Source organism: Takifugu rubripes, chromosome 6 (genome assembly GCF_901000725.2).
Source record: "Takifugu rubripes chromosome 6, fTakRub1.2, whole genome shotgun sequence".
Classification (NCBI taxonomy): domain Eukaryota; kingdom Metazoa; phylum Chordata; class Actinopteri; order Tetraodontiformes; family Tetraodontidae; genus Takifugu; species Takifugu rubripes.
Genome location: NC_042290.1, coordinates 5804567 through 5823588, shown reverse-complemented (window position 1 = coordinate 5823588; position 19022 = coordinate 5804567). Strand labels below are relative to the sequence as shown.

The 19022-nt window shown below is 43.3% G+C and overlaps 4 protein-coding genes across 6 annotated transcripts; 3 read left to right on the top strand and 1 right to left on the bottom strand.

Annotated features, from left to right (window-relative positions):
• The first annotated feature begins 33 nt into the window (after window positions 1-33).
• Window positions 34-4972, top strand: nup54 (nucleoporin 54). 2 transcript variants are annotated; one of them, XM_011604603.2, is made up of 15 exons: window positions 34-141; window positions 586-693; window positions 967-1050; window positions 1185-1220; window positions 1843-1929; window positions 2218-2370; window positions 2516-2739; window positions 2817-3004; window positions 3081-3277; window positions 3359-3413; window positions 3497-3590; window positions 3925-4032; window positions 4126-4245; window positions 4409-4519; window positions 4609-4972. In XM_011604603.2, exons 1-15 carry the CDS (start codon window positions 99-101, stop codon window positions 4735-4737), a joined length of 1737 nt encoding a protein of 578 aa, XP_011602905.1. In that variant the 5' UTR covers window positions 34-98; the 3' UTR covers window positions 4738-4972. The 2 variants fall into 2 exon arrangements, with proteins under 2 accessions (XP_011602905.1, XP_003965228.1); XM_003965179.3 differs by having other exon boundaries at window positions 2513-2739.
• A 239-nt stretch (window positions 4973-5211) lies between these two features.
• On the bottom strand, window positions 5212-9921 carry LOC101078236 (serine/threonine-protein phosphatase with EF-hands 2-like). 2 transcript variants are annotated; one of them, XM_029838115.1, is made up of 19 exons: window positions 9816-9921; window positions 9556-9628; window positions 9438-9455; window positions 9324-9332; window positions 9107-9234; window positions 8965-9019; window positions 8705-8880; window positions 8508-8622; window positions 8217-8263; window positions 7982-8148; window positions 7844-7880; window positions 7230-7379; window positions 6812-7165; window positions 6530-6715; window positions 6282-6424; window positions 6105-6211; window positions 5872-6035; window positions 5719-5806; window positions 5212-5498 (listed from the first exon to the last, which is right to left on the bottom strand). In XM_029838115.1, the coding sequence occupies exons 2-19, from the start codon at window positions 9605-9607 to the stop codon at window positions 5299-5301; spliced, it is 2196 nt and encodes a 731-aa protein (XP_029693975.1). In that variant the 5' UTR covers window positions 9608-9628; window positions 9816-9921; the 3' UTR covers window positions 5212-5298. The 2 variants fall into 2 exon arrangements, with proteins under 2 accessions (XP_029693975.1, XP_029693976.1); XM_029838116.1 differs by having other exon boundaries at window positions 5384-5515.
• Window positions 9922-12578: 2657 nt separating this feature from the next.
• gsdf (gonadal somatic cell derived factor) lies at window positions 12579-15128 on the top strand. The gene is given in 5 exon segments (NM_001319905.1): window positions 12579-12838; window positions 13092-13249; window positions 13337-13429; window positions 13504-13634; window positions 14071-15128. Coding segments are annotated over 5 exon segments (648 nt in total). The 5' UTR covers window positions 12579-12716; the 3' UTR covers window positions 14215-15128.
• Window positions 15129-15234: 106 nt separating this feature from the next.
• LOC115250214 (uncharacterized) lies at window positions 15235-16651 on the top strand. Its single transcript, XM_029837899.1, has 2 exons — window positions 15235-15681; window positions 15816-16651. The coding sequence occupies exons 1-2, from the start codon at window positions 15450-15452 to the stop codon at window positions 16178-16180; spliced, it is 597 nt and encodes a 198-aa protein (XP_029693759.1). The 5' UTR covers window positions 15235-15449; the 3' UTR covers window positions 16181-16651.
• Window positions 16652-19022: the final 2371 nt, after the last annotated feature.

The following is a 19022-nucleotide window of genomic DNA, read 5'->3' as shown; positions in this document are numbered from 1 at the left end:
GTGATATCTGTGTGAACCTATAGGCGGCGGTAGTGCGTTTAGTTGAATGACATCATTTACTTTTTAGCAGCAGTAGAAGAAGCAGCAGGCTCATCAACATGGCGTTCAGTTTTGGCGGCGCCACGAGTAGCACTGCTGGAAGTAAGGTTTTTATTTTAAAAGTGTGATTTGGCCTTTCCTTAAAAGTTATTTTTACTATTCGTGTACTGAATTAAAATAATAATATAGCGACGCTTGTCTGTGACGGTGAACAAGAAGCTACCTTTCATTAGATACTGCAGATGCTGCGATTGCCCTGCCGGCCAAAATGACATAAATTCTAGATTTCTTTTACGTTTTACTACGCTTTACTTATTATTTGCCTATTAATGTTTTACCTTTTAAATGTAGCGTTAGTATACTTATCTTTTTTCCTATTTAAAGTGCACCATTTGCATTTGTGTAACGCTAGCTGTTTTGTCTAGTAGGTAGTGTTCGCCTACGAAGAGACAGTTAGCATTTTGTGAAAATTATTGTCTGAAAATTACTATAACGAAAACCAAACTTATCGTTCTTCTCTTGTTTTGGTTTGTTTTTTCCTGTAAGACACGCCCGGCTTTTCCTTCGGATCATTTGGATCCAAAACCACAGCATCACAACCTTTTGGCTTTGGTTCCGCAGCTACCACGACCACTGCTCCATCCGGATTGTCCAGTAAGTTAGTGTAATTTTCTTACTCAATTTTAAATTCAAACCTTGAAGTATGTGTGTTTTTATGGAATCGGAAACATGACAGTGAGCCCCCAAAGGCAGCAGCAAACAGTGTATATGTTATATACATTATTCGGAGACAAGACCATTCTATAAAGCTACAGTTTAGGGTGCATGGCTAGAGACAGGTTACCAGGTTTTTATTTACCCTTCGACCCAGGTTCATTTGAGCTGCCTCTTGAAAGTTTTATTGGATAGATCTGATTTTCGTTGCAGCTCTTACAGCCCCTGCGTTTGGGACATCTACCACCACTGCTGCTGCTCCTGCCACAGGGTTCAGTTTTGGCTCCACTGGCACTGGTAAGATACCATGTATAAGTCACAACTACTCCTTTAGTTGCTGTTTGTTTAATAACTGCTCCATATGGGGCTGATATTTTTACCATTTATCTCTGTTTTGCTCTCTCCTTGCTGCCTACTTCGATTGGCTGAAGGATTTGGGGGGCTGGGAGCTGGAAGCACCACTGCTGGTGAGTTTAGTTTTGGGGGATTTGGTTTAAATGCCTATCCTGCAGGAGTCATCTTTAATTTGTATATTCCAAATCCTATTCTATTCGATTTTATCTTATTTTTCTCTGCGTGCTCTTGCTGTTTTTGCACTGTAAATTTCCCCGTGTGGGACAATAAAGAATCTGAATCTGAAATGTGGGGTGCTTTGGTACAGCAACCACCACTGGCACTGTTTTCAATTTTGGTAATAGCCTGACTAGCACAGGTAGATGGCATTTGTGATTGATTAATAAATGCAGTCTGTCCTGAAACACATGTTCTTAAAATTTCACACCTTTTTGGTGCTGTGCTTTTTCATCTCATGTCATGTTGTCTCAGTGAAATGTCATGTATTGTTGTTTCTCTTTGCATGAGTGAGAAAAATGTTGAAAAATGAACTCATTTCTATTTTCATGAAAGCCTGTGATGTTGCTATCCTCCTTGTGAAATAGAATCAGTGTTAGCTGGAACAAAAATCACTGTTTGTTAAAGTCAACCTAAGTTGTACGAATGAGAAAAACACTCTGGTCTTTTTTTCTAATTTTCATCTTTCTTGGCCTTTGTGTGTTTAAGTCTCATATTTTTTCCCTTCCCACCCCACAGGGACATTTGGTGGCTTCGGGACAACCACAACAACTGCCACAGGAACAGGCTCCACCTTCAGCTTTGGTCCTTCCAATAACGCAACAGGTCAGCAGTGGCAATCAATGACCGACAATGTCCAATGCATTATCCCTTTGGCTGATGGGCTTTTAAAAATGTAACAAATATAAACGCTATGCAGAAAGTCTACTGTGGACAAGGATCATGATTTAGAATTCTAATGTGACTAAAAACTGTTCAGATGAACATTTTTGTGCCTGTAAGATCCTTTTACACATTTTGCAAAAATACTGAGAGTTACCACAAGGTGTCTCTTTGACTCTTCCCCATCTGCAGCACTGTGATGTCCTATTTTGTTTGTATGATCATTTATAGGAGGATTGTTTAGTACAACCCAGAACAAAGGTTTTGGGTTTTCTTCTGGGCTCGGTACAGGGACGACGACTGGAACATCGGGTTTTGGAACTGGTTTAGGAACAAGTGGCCTCGGTGGGTTTGGAGGCTTTAACATCCAGCAAACTCAGCCAGGTAAGAGGTCATGTGTCCAAATGACTCTTTATAGCTAATACAGTCGAATGATTTTGATTTATTTAAACGGTGAGTAATCCATAAACCTTGACCATGAAGAATGAAACAGTCTGACCTGTCTGAGTCTTCCCCTTCCTCCCAGTAGGTCTGTTTGGCCAGCAGGCCCAGCAGCCGGGTCAAGCTCAGCCCACCCAGCTTTTCCAGCAGGTAACTGCGCTGTCAGCACCCACCTTGTTAGGAGATGAGCGGGACGCCATCTTAGCCAAGTGGAATCAACTGCAGGCTTACTGGGGAACTGGGAAAGGATATTATAGCAACAACAACCCACCTGTTGAGTTTACTCAGGAGAACCCTTTCTGCAGGTTTAAGGTAATTCTGGATAACTGACCCAGGTAGTTGTTTTGGTTCATTTCAGTTTGAAATGGAAATTAACTTTTGCTTTTCAGGCTGTAGGCTACAGCTGCGTCCCAGTGACCAAGGATGAAGATGGTTTAGTGGTTCTGGTTCTTAATAAAAAGGAAGCAGATGTGCGGGCTCAGCAGCAACAGCTGGTGGAGTCCATCCACAAAATCCTTGGAAATAACCAGACACTCGCCGTCAATGTCGATGGCGTCAAACCTCTTCCCAATGACCAGTATGTGTCATATTTATGCACAAACAGATGGTATCAAGTCTAGCCTAAACTCATTTGTCATTTTGCCTTTTTGTAGGACTGAGGTGATTATTTATTTGGTGGAACGTTCTCTTAATGGCACGTCCAAACGGATCCCTGCCACCACACTCTTCAGTTATCTGGAGCAGGCCAATATCAAAGCCCAGCTCACACAGATTGGAGTGGTCATGTCCGCCACACGCACAGAGCTCTCCCCTGCACAGCTCAAACAGCTGCTGCAGAACGCACCAGCAGGTCAGCACAGGGACTCCTGCTTGTGTCGTTTTCCCTCTGATTTCAACAGATGTTAAACCCGGGGCGCTTTTGTCTCTGCAGGAGTGGATCCAATCATTTGGGAGCAGGCCAAAGTAGACAACCCTGAGCCTGATAGGTGAGCAGAAAGACCTGCGATCAGTGAACATATTTGGATGTGCACAATCATTAAAATGTTCTGTTTTCCTAACCAACCTCCAGATTAATCCCAGTCCCCATGGTGGGCTTTAAAGAGTTGCTTCACAGACTCCAGATTCAAGAGCAGATGACCAAACAGCACCAAACAAGAGTGGATGTCAGTATCTCAAACAGCTTTTTGAAACGATTTTGTAGTGTCAAGGACGGAGTGAACAGATGTCCAGCTCTGTTGCCAAGAGTATCTTAGAGTGCTGTTACACAAACAGCTGCAAGAGGAAGGGTTGAAGAGTTTTTTTTGGTTCAGATGCATATTTCCATGAATAAAATTTGGATTTTAAGGATGGGAAGTTGAGTCACAGAAGCTAATAAATTAATACACCAGCCACAATGCATTACTAAAGCTAATATGCAGAGTTTGCTACAAAGATTTTCTGTTTTAACCTCGGTTTAAGTTCTAAAGAAATGGATTGAGCTCTGTCATGGATTTGCAGATAATCTCAAATGACATCAGTGAGCTCCAGAAGAATCAGGCAACCACAGTAGCCAAGATTGTCCAGTACAAGAGGAAGCTGATGGATCTGTCTCACAGGGTGCTGCAGGTACCTGCCTCTGTAAAGTGTTTCCATCGTTTTCTTATTTTCACTTCTGGGTATGCCAACACTTGACATTCCTTCTCATTTTTGTTCTGGCAGGTATTAATCAAACAGGAAATTCAGAGAAAAAGTGGCTATGCTATTCAAGTAGACGAGGAACATCTTCGCGTGCAGCTGGACACCATTCAGTCTGAACTCAATGCCCCCACCCAGTTCAAGGTAAGTGTTTCAACATAGTAGCAGTGGTTTTTATACAGTGATGAGGTTCTGAGCGGAACCCCAACTAAAAAAAATCAAACCATCATTATTTGGCTCCACTTCTTTAATCAGCTTTTTATGGCTTTAACAGATATTTCACGCTGTTGTTTTGACTTTCATTCAGGGTCGATTGAATGAATTAATGTCCCAAATCCGGATGCAGAACCACTTTGGAGCAGTGAGATCAGAAGAACGTTACAGTGTTGACGCAGACCTTCTCAGAGAAATCAAACAAGTATGTTTTGGGCTGTGCATATGTTTCTTGGTTACAGTTGTTCAGTTTTGTCATCTGACGTATTCTGCAACTCTCCTCTCTCCTTTCAGCACTTGAAGCAGCAGCAGGAAGGTATAAGTCGTTTGATCAGCGTCATCAAAGACGACTTGGAAGACATCAAGCTCATAGAGCACGGACTCAGCGACGGTGGCCACATGAGGGGAGGGATTCTAAGCTGAGCACACGTCACTATCAGAACTCACACTGTCAGCGCTCCAAAATACCTCTATGCTGTTCAAATAATCACGAACCCATCTGGTTGATTATTTCCCAGCAAAGCAGAACATCCTGGTCTCTGGTGTCTGAAGTTGATGAATGTGTACGGTGGTCGAATAGATTGTAAATACATCTTTGTAATTCCTTTTAATGCTGCTGTTGATACCTTAATAAATTTAATTCAGCCAGAGGGGCGTATAGCATCGTTTTACTTCCATTGTTGTGGTTTGTTAATCTGTGTTAATCTCCACAGAAACCTTTCCCCACATTCATCAGCAAAGGACTTGAGTTGATAGGATTTATGTCCTGGATTCACATCCTCGCTAGGCTGGAAGGCTGATTAAGCGTCTGTTACAGATTATATACCCCCCCCCCCCCCCTTTCTGTTCCGACCCTCTGAATTTCCAACACAACTTGAAATATCACAAAACTTTTAAAATTTGATTTGCATTTTATTAGATTAATTCACTAATTTGTCAAGAGAAGAAAAAAATACAGATATGCATTGACTAGACTATCTCTGATTAAAGTCTAGGCTCCTGGAGGTTGGTTGAGAGGTGGACCAGCCGGAAAGCCTCCATAAACTCATTGATATCGATGCTCCCGTCCTTGTTAAAGTCAATGCTCTGGGCCAGGTCTGTCACGGCCTTGTCGCTGATTTCCATCTTAAGGTGTGAGCTCAGGAGTTTCCAGGTCTGACGAAACTCCTCAAAAGAGATCAGACCTGCCAGACAGAGGATGCTGCAAAATGTCAACAGAGACCCTGAACATAATCTCTCAGCAGCTACAAACAATGATGAAGAAAAATCATCAGTTAAGATCCCGAAACGCTGAATTCTGAGCTTCACTGTAGCCTAGAAAATCCTTGAAAACCTGCCATCAAGAGGTCTAGAAAGGACAGAATGACGGGGCCTAAAATTTTGGGGTCTGGCTAAGTCGGCTACCTGAATGATCTGTGTCGATGATGCGGAAGATGGTTTCCAGGTTGCAGTGGTTTCTGTACATGGTCTCCAGGATACTGTTATCTGAGATCTGTAGCAGAAGATGTGGGATAAGTGCATGGGCCCGCCCACACATGCTCACTGTAGAGCAATTACCTCTAGTTTGGGCTCGGTGATGGAGAATTCCTGTATCCACTGCTGGTAATCCACCATGCCTGACTGGGTGCTGCTGATGAGCTGGGGGCGCAGCACCCTCCAGGGTAGACCCAGGTTCAGCACCCTCTCTGTGGCACTGGCCCAGTGCCGTAAAGAGATCCTCCCTGACGCCCAAGCAGCCATAAACATGGATTAAGGAATAAAACGCACCCTTCCGCTTGATTCTTCTCTACCTGTATTGTTGGGGTCAAATTCCTGGAAGGCGCTCATGAGATCCGACTTGTGGACGAACAGCTGTTCCTTCAGAGCTCGCAGAGCTGATCTCTCAGTCCACCCGACGCTGGTGGAAAAAGCCCTTTTAAAAAAAATAATTGTGCCGACCGGTGTGTTCTAAATGATGCGAGGCCTACCTTTGCCTCAGCGTGAGCTCCCTGCACGTCTTGCTGGCCTGATATTGAGCAAAGTGGGGGATCAGATCGTGTCCCATTCTTATGTAGGCGCCCCTGTTGCTGCCCACCTCGTAGTAATTAGATGCTGAAAATATAGTCAGTACCTGCAGGCAATCAGAGGTCAGGTCTGAGGATGGGGGAGGGGGGGGCGCAAACGATGTTGATCATCCAACAAATGTGGAAAAACTGATGTATGTTTCCATGCTCACCCTGCGGTCGTGGCAAAACTCGTAACCTTCCTGCTTGCACTCATGGGAGCGCACAAGGAGCTGGAGGTCGTGTGTCCCCAGCACTTTCTCTGTGACGTCGGGCCCCCAGTAGCAGCCCCCGCCTCGCACCTCATTGGGAATGCAGCCGTTCTGGGGCATGGGGTCGCTCCATAGGATGTCCACTATCTGGGCAGCCACAAAATGCAAACGCAGTGATTTTATTTTATTTCTTTTAAAAACTGCTTTTTACAGCGTGCCCACTGCAAAAGAACGGCCACTTACTTGTTTCCATTCAAGCTCATCTTCTTCCGTTGCTTCACCAGACTCTGGGTCCGAGTCAGAGTCCGACTTGGCCGGTTCCCCGTAGTACTGGTCAAACCCAGCCAGTCTGCGTCTCCTCTTTAGCTCCTCCTCCACTGACCAGTTGATCTGGCCGCTGAGGTGCTGGCTGTGGAGCGAATGTCGAGGGTGGTCGTGGCTGTGATTTACGGCTGAACGCTTGTACGTCAGGGTATAGACCCGGCGGCGGCCCTGGACAGTCCCATCAGCGTCCCCCCTCTTATCATTGGCTGCCTGAGTTTTTAAACCGTTGGCCGTGTGGTGGGTCACCTTTGGAGGCCTGAGGGCTGATACATACTAGACACATTCAGGTAGGAAGTTATTCTACCCCCACTTTAATTGATGCTGTGGGTTCCCCTACTTTGTGTCTGTCCAACCTGGCTATGGCGTCCAGGTTGGTGGTGTCAGAGATCCCGCCGTGGACAATCAGCACCTTGTGATCAATCAAAGTAGCCAGAGGCAGCCCGCTGAAAATCTTCTGGAGCAGCTTCAGGATCTTCTTGCCATGCACCTGGAATTTTATTCGGAACATTTATCTTGAGAAACCTGGGATTTTCCAGTGTGGGTCAGGACCCTTTTTTTTCTGTCCTCTGTTCACATCAATGACTCCTTGATGCTTGGCTTTCCAGCATCATCAGATACAGATAGTTTCCACATCCTTCATATGTGCACTACTGTAGCCAGTCTGCAGGGAGTCAACCGGAGTGTAGCAGTTTTCCACTCCTGTTTTATTAAAAACTTTTTATTAAAATCTGCTCAAGGTGAGGTCACACACACAGACACACACACACGCAGACACGCAAGCACACACAAATGGAGCACATACAGGAAATGTTCTGAAGGCTACTAGTTTGGATCGAAGTAAGAAAAGTGCACGTGGTCTTTACCCATTGTGAAAATTGCCTTGATATTTACTTATTGGTTCATTTGACATTATTTCCTGTGATTAGCAAAAAAAAATTAAATATCACTTACCCTATATTTACCCAAAACCTCTTTAGTGAAACCATATCTGGAGAAAACAAACAAAAACAGTCATTGCAGACTGATCAGAATCAGAGGGTGACGATAATCAGGTTGGAGGTATTGAAATGTGCTTTGGGAGAAAAGCACCTCAGGTTTACGATGTGGTCCTCGTGGTTCCCCCTGTTCAGATGCACGTCGTTGGGAAAGACCAGCAGGAAGCCAAACAGGACCAGCAGGATCTCTAAGGAGCTTTTACCACGATCCACAAAGTCTCCGTTGAACACGTACGGCTTCTCCGAGGCGGGGAAACCATTCTGAAGAGGCAGAGTTCACGTGTTAATGACGGCATTACTGCCTGACAATGTTGACATGTTATTGATACCTTATAAAATATCAACAGCAGGTCTTCAAGGTGTCCATGTAAATCTCCTGAGGGAACAAATTCATGTCTGTTTGTGCATTTTCACCCAGAAGGTGTCTAAAACATCAAGTGTTTCTTTTTTTAAATCTAAAATCCAAAAAGATGCCTATTGTTTTTTTTATAAAGGTTTTCTTAATGGATCCATTTAGAGTTGATTCCTTGAAATAGTCACATCAATGAAACCCTGTGTTACAAAAGGAAGGCTCCATAAGAATAGAGAAGGTGTGTATAGAAACACTTGCAGCAGGGTACCACATATGGTAATCTCTTTATTATGGCAGGCTGAGACTTGGTTGATGTTTGGAAGGATTCTCAGGAGTCTCCAAGTCTCTCCAAGAAGCTGCAGAACATATCGAGCATGGAGCTGCTACTGGGAGAAAAAACAACAGTAGTGACAAAACTGAAAGAGTTCTTCCTGCCAGGGTTTTAATTTTGCTTTAAGTGCCTACTTGTTTGTGCTTGAAGGCCTCCACTAGCTTCAAAACCCCGCAGAGGGTCAATGGAAAGGTGGGACGGGGCCCGTTGTAGCTGTCCGGCACCTCCACGCTGCTGTAGCTGAAGTATCTCTCCCAGTCTGTGTCGCAGCATATTTCATTCTTCCGAAAGATGTGAGATATGAGGTTTCCTGCATGAAAGGAAAGGTGGAAAAGAAAGGGAGGTGGGGCAGAGGAGCATGTGGAAAGAGGTCTTAGAGACAGATCGGGCTTACTTTCACTGCTGGCTGGGGTGAAGTGTTCCATCAATGATGCAAAAAAATTGTAGAGCTGCAGGAAATCAGGAAAGAAATGAAATAAGGTTCCAATTGTGGATTCACTCATTTTGACGGTCATCAGTGGCGGTGGCGTTCTCACCTTGATCTGGTCCTGCTCGCCTGCATATTCAATAGACTGGAAGATGTTCCACGTGTACCTGCGTCTCATTTCCAGCCGGGCGACATACTGACGGTACCAGCGCTGGATCAGCAGAGCTGCTCTGATGGCTGAAGGGAATGTCAGAGGGAATGTGCTGAGCCTTCCTCTTCCACCTCCACAGTGCTTAAATGATCAGTGCTCCGTGTTCTAGGCTCACCTGTGGCCGCTTTTTAAAGAGGAAGGGGGGCATGAAGGTGAATTTGGAGTTATGAAGATTATCAAACTCGTCTCTTTCTTACAGAGAAGACGGGATGGAAGGAAACATATTTACCTGGAACTGAGATACCGACTGAAAGAGAGAAAAAGATCAGGACACGGTGGTTACATCCGGTCGTTGCAACAAAAGGCAACAAACTTGAAAATTTGCACGGTTCTGGTAAAAGCCACACCTTTGTCAAATTTCTCCAGTGGCAGATTTGACTTCCCCAGTCCGCATCCCATGACCCCCCCTGGCTGTCTTCTCTGAAACAAATCATTTCATGTGAGAATCTGGCAAATCTGTCCAGATAATCCACCGGGTGTCAGTCCAGCATTTATTTTGACAATTACAACGGTTAGCTGTTAATCTACGCGCGTTTTAAATAAGATCCTGAAAAAAATGCACCAAATTTGGCAGTTGGGAATTGACAGGGCAAATCACGCAGCTTACCTGTCCAGGCTACCTATCCTTCATCTCCTCACCTCGCAGCTTCTGCAACCTTAAGCAACTTTGTCCTTGAGGGAAGTTGGGGGGGGGGGGGGGGGGGGGGGGGGGGGGGTCACAGGTCACAGCTGCAGGTCACAGGTCCTGCAGGTTCTAATGTTGTTCTTCCCGTGTCGCCTCCTGACATCACCAGCGATTGTCTCTGGTGCAGTTGATGTGATCGCTTGAACAAAAACAGGATGAAAGTGGATTATGGGATTAAAATTTACTACGACTGGCACCTACACCGACTAAACGGATGAAGGCTCAGATAAAGGCCAGGCGCCTCGGTGAAAATGAGGTTAGCGATGGCCTCAGCTCAAAGCCTGTCTGTACCCCCAGTGAAAATTCTCGACTTCAGATGAGCGTTATCGTGTAGTTTGGTTAAAATAACCAAAGTGCTTGATCCTGCTACATTTTCAGTGAGCTGGTGGTGAACGCTGAATGTCAATGTAATTTGGTTTAAAAAGCACTCATCTGTTTAACAGAAAGATTCTATCCAGGAATGTCCTCTGGGTTGTCTCTGTGCGTTGACACTTCATCCCTATCTGCTCATCAGGACATAAAGGCTCTTTGTAATCCCAGCTAGCAACAGCTGCTGGTGGTGTGACTCCCGTACTCAAGGACTCCACTCTGTCATGCGTGAGGGGGAAGCTGAAGATTCCCACAGTGACCTTAGTGGTGTGTGTGTGTGCACGCACGTGTGTGTGTGTGTGTGTGTGTGTGTGTGTGTGTGTGGGAGGGAGGAAGCACTGAAATTCAAGTACATGCTTCACGGAAATTATTACAATCTTTATATATAGTTTACAGATTTTTTTTCACTGTCACTTATTGTTGTGTAACACTATCAACTACTGTATATCAGAGCCTGTTAAATATGAAGTGTGTTAAACAATTTAATTCTCGTACTAATTTTATATAAAAAGGAAGGCATCTCCTGTTTGGATGGCCTTAATGACTAAATTTTAATGTGTTATTTCTGGGTTGTAGCGCTTCCAGAAATGTTGAAACTCGACCAAAATCACAGTAATGTCTGATTTAAAACAGACTTTGCATCTTTGTGTGATGAGGGCTGGAAATGCAGGTGCCAAATGCTAAATGTCTCAATCCAAAATCCAGAGAAATAAGGCAATTCTGATGGAGCTGTCTCTAGGTAGCTTTCCAGAAAAATTTCTGTGATCCAAAGAGAAAACAAGGTATCATGCTGTCATTTCGGAATTTTTGCAAATCCTTCAATAGCTCATGTTGGCTTAAGCCAAGAGTCTCTGCGGCCTTGCTTATGAACAATTTTTGATATTTCCCTGAAGCATTTATTTTTAGCTTCATGGGAAAGTTTGGTTGTTTAGGCCTCAGAGCAGAGGGCACCTGAGGACTCTGAGTTTCCATTCCAGGCATAAATCTGAAAATCTCTACATCGCAGAAGTATCAATATTCATTTATTCAGACACTAACATCACCTGCAGCAGTTTCCTCCTCTCCTCCACACCTGTCCTTGAATGACAGCTGCTTTAATTTAATTTCATTCACCGTAAAAAAACAAAAACAAAACCTGATTATTACACACATCGATGACCACCCAACAATGCCAAGTTGGTGTTGTTAGCACATAATATACTCCAGTAATGAGGTTTTGACAATTAGTATTCTGCAGGACAACATGTTTTTTTGTTGTTTTTGTTTTGGTGCATGATTTATTCATATTTCAGATAATTTTTTAATAGCAGTTTTTAGAGAAAAGGCTCCTGCAGAATGGAGAGAACTCAGGATGAAATTCAGAATCTGCTCTTGGAATAGCATCAAAAAGTGTCTGATGGGCCTTTGTTAGTGTTGCTTTTCTATTTTCCCTGCCAGCACTTCATTATTTCACAGATATCAATGATGTCGAGTATGTTTATTAGTGACTAAATACATTTCCGCTGTACAAATCAGACGGGAGGCAAAAGTACGGTGGCCGCGACGAAGATTTTAGAGGTGGGCCATCGGGGAGTTTTAGATTGTTCATTGTTTGAGTAAAAAAGCATAAACAACGTAATTTGTGTGTAGCTGATACAAAGGTGTATTTCAAGGTAGCTGCATTACAGACACCGTCAGAAAAATAAAGCATTTACCGGTAGAATATATTTGTTTATGTTGCGAAGCGGATTAAATTAAAAGAAAAGTTGAAAAATTCTGACGTGATAAAAATTGGATTCAAGGTCTCTGTATAAACATACAAGTGAAAAGAGTGGCTGTTGTTTCTTACCTGTCTGTCACTTGTCAGTGACTCGTCTCTTACGGTAATAAAAACACATACCGGTACTGAATGTTTCCGATCTAATTTTTTATATTACTATTATGTTTTCATATTACTTTTTCATATTACTACGTGGCATACCTGCGGTTTATAATCCGGTGTGTACGTTGATTTTCTTTCTAAAATTAGATTATGCGGTTTATAATCAGGTGCGCGCAGTCCGGAAATTACGGTATTTAAAATATAAACGGAGTAAGGATGTGTGTAAATAGGTGTAGCAGAGTGTGCACATGTGTATAAAACTTATGTATTCTATAGTTTGTATATATTGACCTGCTCCTGTCCTGTGTGACTGTGTCTGCTGCATCTTTTAGACTTTTATTTTCTCCCTCCGCTGGATCGTGCTCGTTCACAGGGGGATGAGACAACAATGTTAAGTATCTCAAGGCCAAGTTGGGGGTACAGGAAGATAAAAACCCAGGTTCCCAGGCCCTGACAAACAACACCTCTGCAACATCAGTGTGTGGTCACTTCTATCTCCTCACCCACCACAGAGGCAAGCCCCACCGCCGCCTTCGTCTTCTACAAACTCAGAACCAGCTCGCCTGCACATCTGACCGTCCAGACCTCACGCCATGTCCTTTTCCTTCGTTGCCACAATGATGCTCATTAGCTCGTCGGCGGTGATTGCATTTGTCCTGCTGCCATCCGAGGAGGAGCTGCAAGCTCCTGCAAATGCTCCCGTCTCCCACCACAGGTCAGTGCCCGAAGCGGATCTGACAAATGATCAAGTGACATCGTGTTAGGTAATGAGGGTTTTTGCAAGTTTAAACAGCCTGAAGATCCAGATCGGATTGCATATCGTATTCTGTTGATTCTTATCACAGGCCTTAACACGGGAGTCACTGCACGCTTTTCATAGAAAGTATTGCAGAAATTAAACAGAGATTTCTGGCCGTTGCAGGGTCTTCAAGGTCATTTGAATAACTGGAATGTTGTGTGGTGTTCAGGTGCCAGCGTGAGCCTTTGCAGTCCATCCGGAAGAGCCTCCTCAGTGAACTCAACTTGCAAAGCGAGCCGCAGTTGCCTGCCGGCGGGCTGGATCTTGTCAGAAAGCATTGGAGGAGAACCTTCAATAACATGGCTCGCAATGCCGAGGACCCTGCAGGCAATTCCAACCCGCAGATTCCACATTTTCTCCACAAGCCCGAGCCAAGCATCCATAACACGCTCACCTTTGACCTTATCCTTGCAGTTCTGGTGGTCGACGACTTCACTGCGTCAGCGGAGGGTGGAAACAGCACAGGCCTGAAGTGTTGCCCTCTGGCCTCTGAGGTCTTCATGACAGGTACGCTGTGGTGTTCGTGCACATCTACGTGAGCTTACATATACAAAAACACGGCAACCCTTTTTTTGTGTCAGACCTTGGATGGGACAGCTGGGTGATCCACCCTCCGAGCCTCATCATCCTCACCTGTGCCCTCTGCGACCCACAAGGAAATGTCGTCCAGTGTCCATCATCCCAGTCCAGCACTCTGGACGCCAACTTACAGGTAGAATTCCAGCCAAAATTAAACAGATTGGCAGCTACGTGACTCATTACATGTAATTTCATCAACCAAAGGGCTGAGACTGATCCTTTAATTATTGTGTTGAAATGCATTTGTGTGTTTGTGGGATTTGGATTTTTTTTTTTAGGATTATTATTCATCCCAGTAGAGTTTGGGAACAATCAGCAGTTCTCCTCCACCTGTTGTTGTGCCAAAACAGCTGCCAGGGAATCATTTATCTTTTTTCCGTTGGCCAAACTAAACACACTCTGGCAGGTGTGAGCTCAGACGCCGCCCGAGGTGGGTCAGCTGCAGATGATCGGTTTCATATTAAGAGGAGATGACAGAACTCTTAGAGCGCCGCACCGATTTAGCCTTTGTGTGGTTGGTAAATGTAAATTTACCCACCTGTGACCTCACCTGATTGCCCCCCCTCCAGCCCAACTGTTGCCAGCTGACCTCCATGAAGATGGTGCCGATTGTCTACGTGGACCAATTCGCCACCCTCACCATGGCCTCCGTGCAGCTGCCCAGCAACTGCAAATGTGGACGCAGCGACATGGGACCGTCCAGCATGGAGTAACGTGCGATTCGCCCTGCTGAGTATGAGACCAAAACACAACAGTCTAACCAGCATCTGCTGATTAGTGCCTTCAGTTGTTTAGTTCTTAGATTACAATGTGAATTTATTAGCTCAATGTCACTATTGTTGTTTTTTTTATATACATATAAGTAAAATGCATATATAGACTGAATCAGCCCAAAAAACCCACATAATTGTTAAACTGATGAAATGAGGATTAATATGGACTTCCAAATGCATTCGTTCACACTATGAGCTGTGAAGCACTCTGCCAGTAAATCAAAATAAATTTTATTTAGAGAGCAGAGTGTTATTTGAAGCACTGAACTGAGTGTTCCCTCAAAAAATGCAGGAGTGTCCTGAGCCAAAGTCTCTCACAGGCCCGTCGTCTCTGCTCTCCTTTGTAAACCAACATCGCCCACTTATCGCTCCATTGTTTTCTTATGTCTGCTGTGTTTCCTCAGAGTCATAGGAGACGTTTCTTTTAGCCAGCGAAGATAAGATGATCACAAGATCCAACAAATCCTGTTGGATGAGCTCCATTTACAGGCTTTAGTTCTGGACACAAATTACAAGAGCCCTGTAAAACATAATGGGCTTTGCTCCAAAAATAGGTCTAATTACTCATAATTAGGTGTAAGTTGTGAAAAAAAAGAGATTATTATAACCATTATATTTTGTCTGATGTGATGTGCTTTAATGGTACTGCCTTTTTTTAAATCTTTATAACCATTTTAAATATATATTGTTGTTTTTTACCACACTTATCATGCATGTATCCACGATCTTATTAAACCTTATTACGTCACCAGTCACTTTTTTAAGAACATCAACTTTTTTTTAGTGTGCTCAATCCGTTGTATCAAATAACAGTTTTCTTCCCCATAAATCTTTGAATAAAGTGAGTGAAACGGGCAGTTCGGGCCTTTTTCTTGCTGTTTTAATTGTGGAGGACGGGTATTTCGTTGAAATAGAGGGACAAAAATAACCCAGGAAGAAATTTTGGCACCGCTCTGTGGAATCTTATGATCTACTTGTTAGGAGGAAGAGCCGCATGTTGCGCACTTTTCATAAGTCAGCAGCTCGGCGTGCGCGCTCGGAACTTTCTTCTTACGTTTTTGCAAATCTGAAATGGAATCATACTTTATGAAAAGATTTTGGACGTGAAGGACGAGAGCGCATCAAGATCCAAATCTGGGCCTGAATCTGATCCAAAACAATCGTTTGGTGTTGGGATGATGACGGGCAGAGCGTGTTTCACTGTGTTGGTGTCTTTCGTCCTGCTCTCCCGTCTCCTGCGAGATGGAGGGGCGATAACGTGCACAGAGACCAAACCGCAGCTGAGGGAGCTTGGTGACAGGGTGTCCCAGCTATCTGAGTGCATCTTGGAGTGCAGTGGAATGACTTACTTCAAAAAACTGCAGCTGCAGGACAAGCGCACTATAAAATTTCAAGTTCCCACAGAAGGTGAGGCGCCGTCCTGCCATCTTCGGTCTCCTTTTCTAAACATTACACTTTGACTTAACGTGCTCAATGCAAACCATAATCACGTGACTATAACGCACTGCTGCACGCCTTGATTAAACGCTCTCTCTTTCCAGGAGACTTTGGGGAATATTGCTGGTCTAAGGAGCTGAACTGCAGCGTCGGGGAGAGCTTCCAGCACGCCTACGCGTTGTTACCTGCAGATACCTCTGCAGTGGGGCATCAGATGCTGGAAGTGAAGGCCACGGGCCCCACTGTCACCAGGCTCCAGGTGCACGACGGCCCCACCACCGTCGCAGAGAGCTGCGGCTACCTTTACGAGGTCACGTGGCTCTTCAGCGCGGAGGACGCAGGGACGTCAGTTTGCCTGCAGGTGACCACCAACAACGACATCCAGGAACACCCAGTCCTAAAGTGTCCACCATATCTGGTCACTTTCTGGCAGAGAAACCATCCTGACCGACAAGAAGACGGGGGATAGAATGTCAGTGCTGGATTCTTGAAATGAGTAGAGGTAGTGACACCACTTTTTTTTAAAATAGACTCGGCTCAATTTCAGTTATATCCCGCATCAGCACTGCTGCCATCTAAGATCAAGCGGGCACATTTACTTTTCCTAAAGTGATGCCTCCGTGACTTCTTTTCACTTTTATATTAGATCCTTTAATCATGTATAAGTTGGATTTCACTGGTGTCGACGGCTGAGGAGCCCGTTAAAAATGCTTTTGTATTCGGGTGTAAAATGATTATCTGCATAAAGAAAATCTCAATTATATTTGAGGTTCCTGTCTTTTTTTTTTTTTTTAGTTTGGTATTGTTACTTTTGCTGAACTCTGTAGTTTATTGTTGATTTTTGCACTACTGAAATGGAATTTAAGACTATGGGTAATTGGATCCTCTGTGTGTCCTGCACGCTGCAGAATTGACAATAAAGCGACCCTTAAACCGTGAATCTTAAACCTTAGGTTACCCCGTGCTTGTTTTTTCTTGTACTTAGTAAAACTATCATATGGACGTTTGTGTGTTATATTGAATCTGATGGAATACTTTAAAGGTATCAGTATAAATAATGATTGAGCTAAAACCATTGGGAAATATATCGTTTTTTAATTAAAATTTTTCGAGGAAATGACGATAAAAATTGCAGGTTTGTGTGGAAAAGCAGGAAGCCTTTGTTGCAGGTAATACAAATAAAGCAGAATTACTTATTTTAAAAAGTGTAACCTGCCTTCACAGTAAAAAAAAGTCGAATGATTCAAATCCCAAGTTCAGAAAATGCTCACGTTTCAGATGTTGGAGCTATTGAGTGACTCAAAATAAGATCTTTATTTCTATAATAATTTCAAATGTACAGGCAAATACTCGTGATGCACCAGTGTGACAAAAAAGTGTTTATAAGAAACCTGATTGCTGAAGTTAATGATATTAAAATGGCAGTGTTTTGTGGTCAAAAGTGGTGAGGATAAAATCAAATCAAGAATATTACCGTATTATATACATTATATTACATTCAATGCTAAATCAGTAGACCTTGCTATTATTTGCTGTGACATTGTGGTTTACATTTATCTCATGATAATAGCACATGTTCTATAGCAGTGACCGTCTCTTAACTGGACAAACGGTTGCTTTGCCCTAGTCTTCTTTTGCTATGCAAGTTGTTCAAGAGAAACAGAATTTTCAAATTTGCATGGTTGTAATTTTTGCACCAATGTCCAGTAACAAGCAAACCCACAATTTACAGTATATTGTGGACAAGTTGTGATGTTTCCTCGCGTGTTTTTGGCATCATTTTTTACGTGTTTGGCATTTAGACGTGGTTTCATGGATGAATCCAGCTTGCAGAGATCGACAGACATTTGGTAGAAAGTATCCATCACCGTTGCCCTGAATTCAGTCTAAGACTCTTTGTGCTCCTTGTGATCCACTGTTACAAACACACTTCGATGGAAAACAACATTGGCTTGAACTAATATAAAATATGAATTGTTTGTATTTAATATAGTGTGTAACGTTGGATATATACAGATAATAGTCATTAATAACTTCGGCCTCTAGATGGCGCAAACAAACAAAATATTCTCTGCCATGGGCTCTCTGCTCGTTTGGACTTCAGCAACAACATGGAAAATTTATAGTGTCATTCCTGCCTTTTGGCTTTATAACTTTGCACCTTTTAAAACTAGAAGGGCCAAGTGTTTCTTTGTAAGATCTGTTGGCCCTGAGATAAAATTCGGAACCTAATTTTGATCACCCAGCCACAACTGGGGCTCTTAGACTGTTTTATCGACATAGACGTACAATCTGACAGAGCGATCTGCTGCAGCTACAGCTATTCTGTTGTGTCTAAATAGAGAAGGATGACATGAGTTCACTGGCAGACAGCCAGAACCAGGGCCCAATGACATATTCGTCCGTCTATGCCAAGACCTGCATTAAAACGCGCACATGCGGGTGTGAAACAGCCACAAACAGAGATTTAAGAATCCCCCCCCCAACGAAAAAGAAAAGTCTCAACTGCCTCTCCGTGGCATGCATTGTTTTGACTGTCTCCTAAAATCTGCACTCACTCACTAAAACTGGCGCACAGGTGACATGGTGAGTCAGTCTTTCTGGGCAGGAGAATTCCTGATTTATGGCTTTAAACCACCACAAGATCAACAACTGATTCCAATGGGTGTGACACATGTTTCTGGATTCTTAAAGTCGAAATGTTCAGTTCAGCATAAATGTTAGTAGTGCTGTTCAGTTTCTGCAGGTTATTAATGCGGTTCATAAATATCGATTTTGTTTCAAAGTCAATTAAAAGTTAAAATATCTATTTAAGCAGAATGGAAGTAAGCTAAATGATGTAACGGTGAACCACCAGCACAATATTTTGTAGAAAAAAAAACTGCAAGCAATTCGATAACAATTACATAATAAACAATTCTTGTTTTTATAAAAATGGACAATTTAAATATATCTTTTTAGCGCGGGCAACATACTTAAATGAAGATCACTGCAGCTTGATCATGCAGTTTCCGTTGCAAGAAAATTATTTTAATGGTAGTAGTTAACTTTAAAAATATAAATGTATTCAATTAGCAGCTTCTCATTAGAGTTCTTTGCCTGGGGTAACTGTTGACTGTACCATCTCTGTCAGACAGGGGTGGCATTTCTTAACTGCCTAGACTAAAATAAAGTAGTTCTTAATGTGGATCTCGTGAGACATATTCGTGATATTTGGTTTATAATTAAACTTAGGTGACTAACACGATTGATCTGAGTATGTGTTCCGACAACATGTAGCGCAATGAGTGTATAAAATCGAGCTTGCTCCC

Bases quoted from the DNA above. Each gene is read 5' to 3' on its own strand.
- nup54 (XM_003965179.3), top strand. From the start codon at position 99: ATGGCGTTCAGTTTTGGCGGCGCCACGAGTAGCACTGCTGGAA. The intron at 1,221-1,842 runs GTGAGTTTAGTT...CCCACCCCACAG, and splicing joins AGCTGGAAGCACCACTGCTG to GGACATTTGGTGGCTTCGGG. The intron at 2,371-2,512 runs GTAAGAGGTCAT...CCTTCCTCCCAG, and splicing joins CATCCAGCAAACTCAGCCAG to TAGGTCTGTTTGGCCAGCAG.
- LOC101078236 (XM_029838115.1), bottom strand. From the start codon at position 9,607: ATGGGATGCGGACTGGGGAAGTCAAATCTGCCACTGGAGAAATTTGAC. The intron at 9,020-9,106 runs GTGAGAACGCCA...GATTTCCTGCAG, and splicing joins GCGAGCAGGACCAGATCAAG to CTCTACAATTTTTTTGCATC. The intron at 8,623-8,704 runs GTAGGCACTTAA...TTCTCCCAGTAG, and splicing joins AGGCCTTCAAGCACAAACAA to CAGCTCCATGCTCGATATGT.
- LOC115250214 (XM_029837899.1), top strand. From the start codon at position 15,450: ATGATGACGGGCAGAGCGTGTTTCACTGTGTTGGTGTCTTTCGTCCTG. The intron at 15,682-15,815 runs GTGAGGCGCCGT...CTCTCTTTCCAG, and splicing joins ATTTCAAGTTCCCACAGAAG to GAGACTTTGGGGAATATTGC.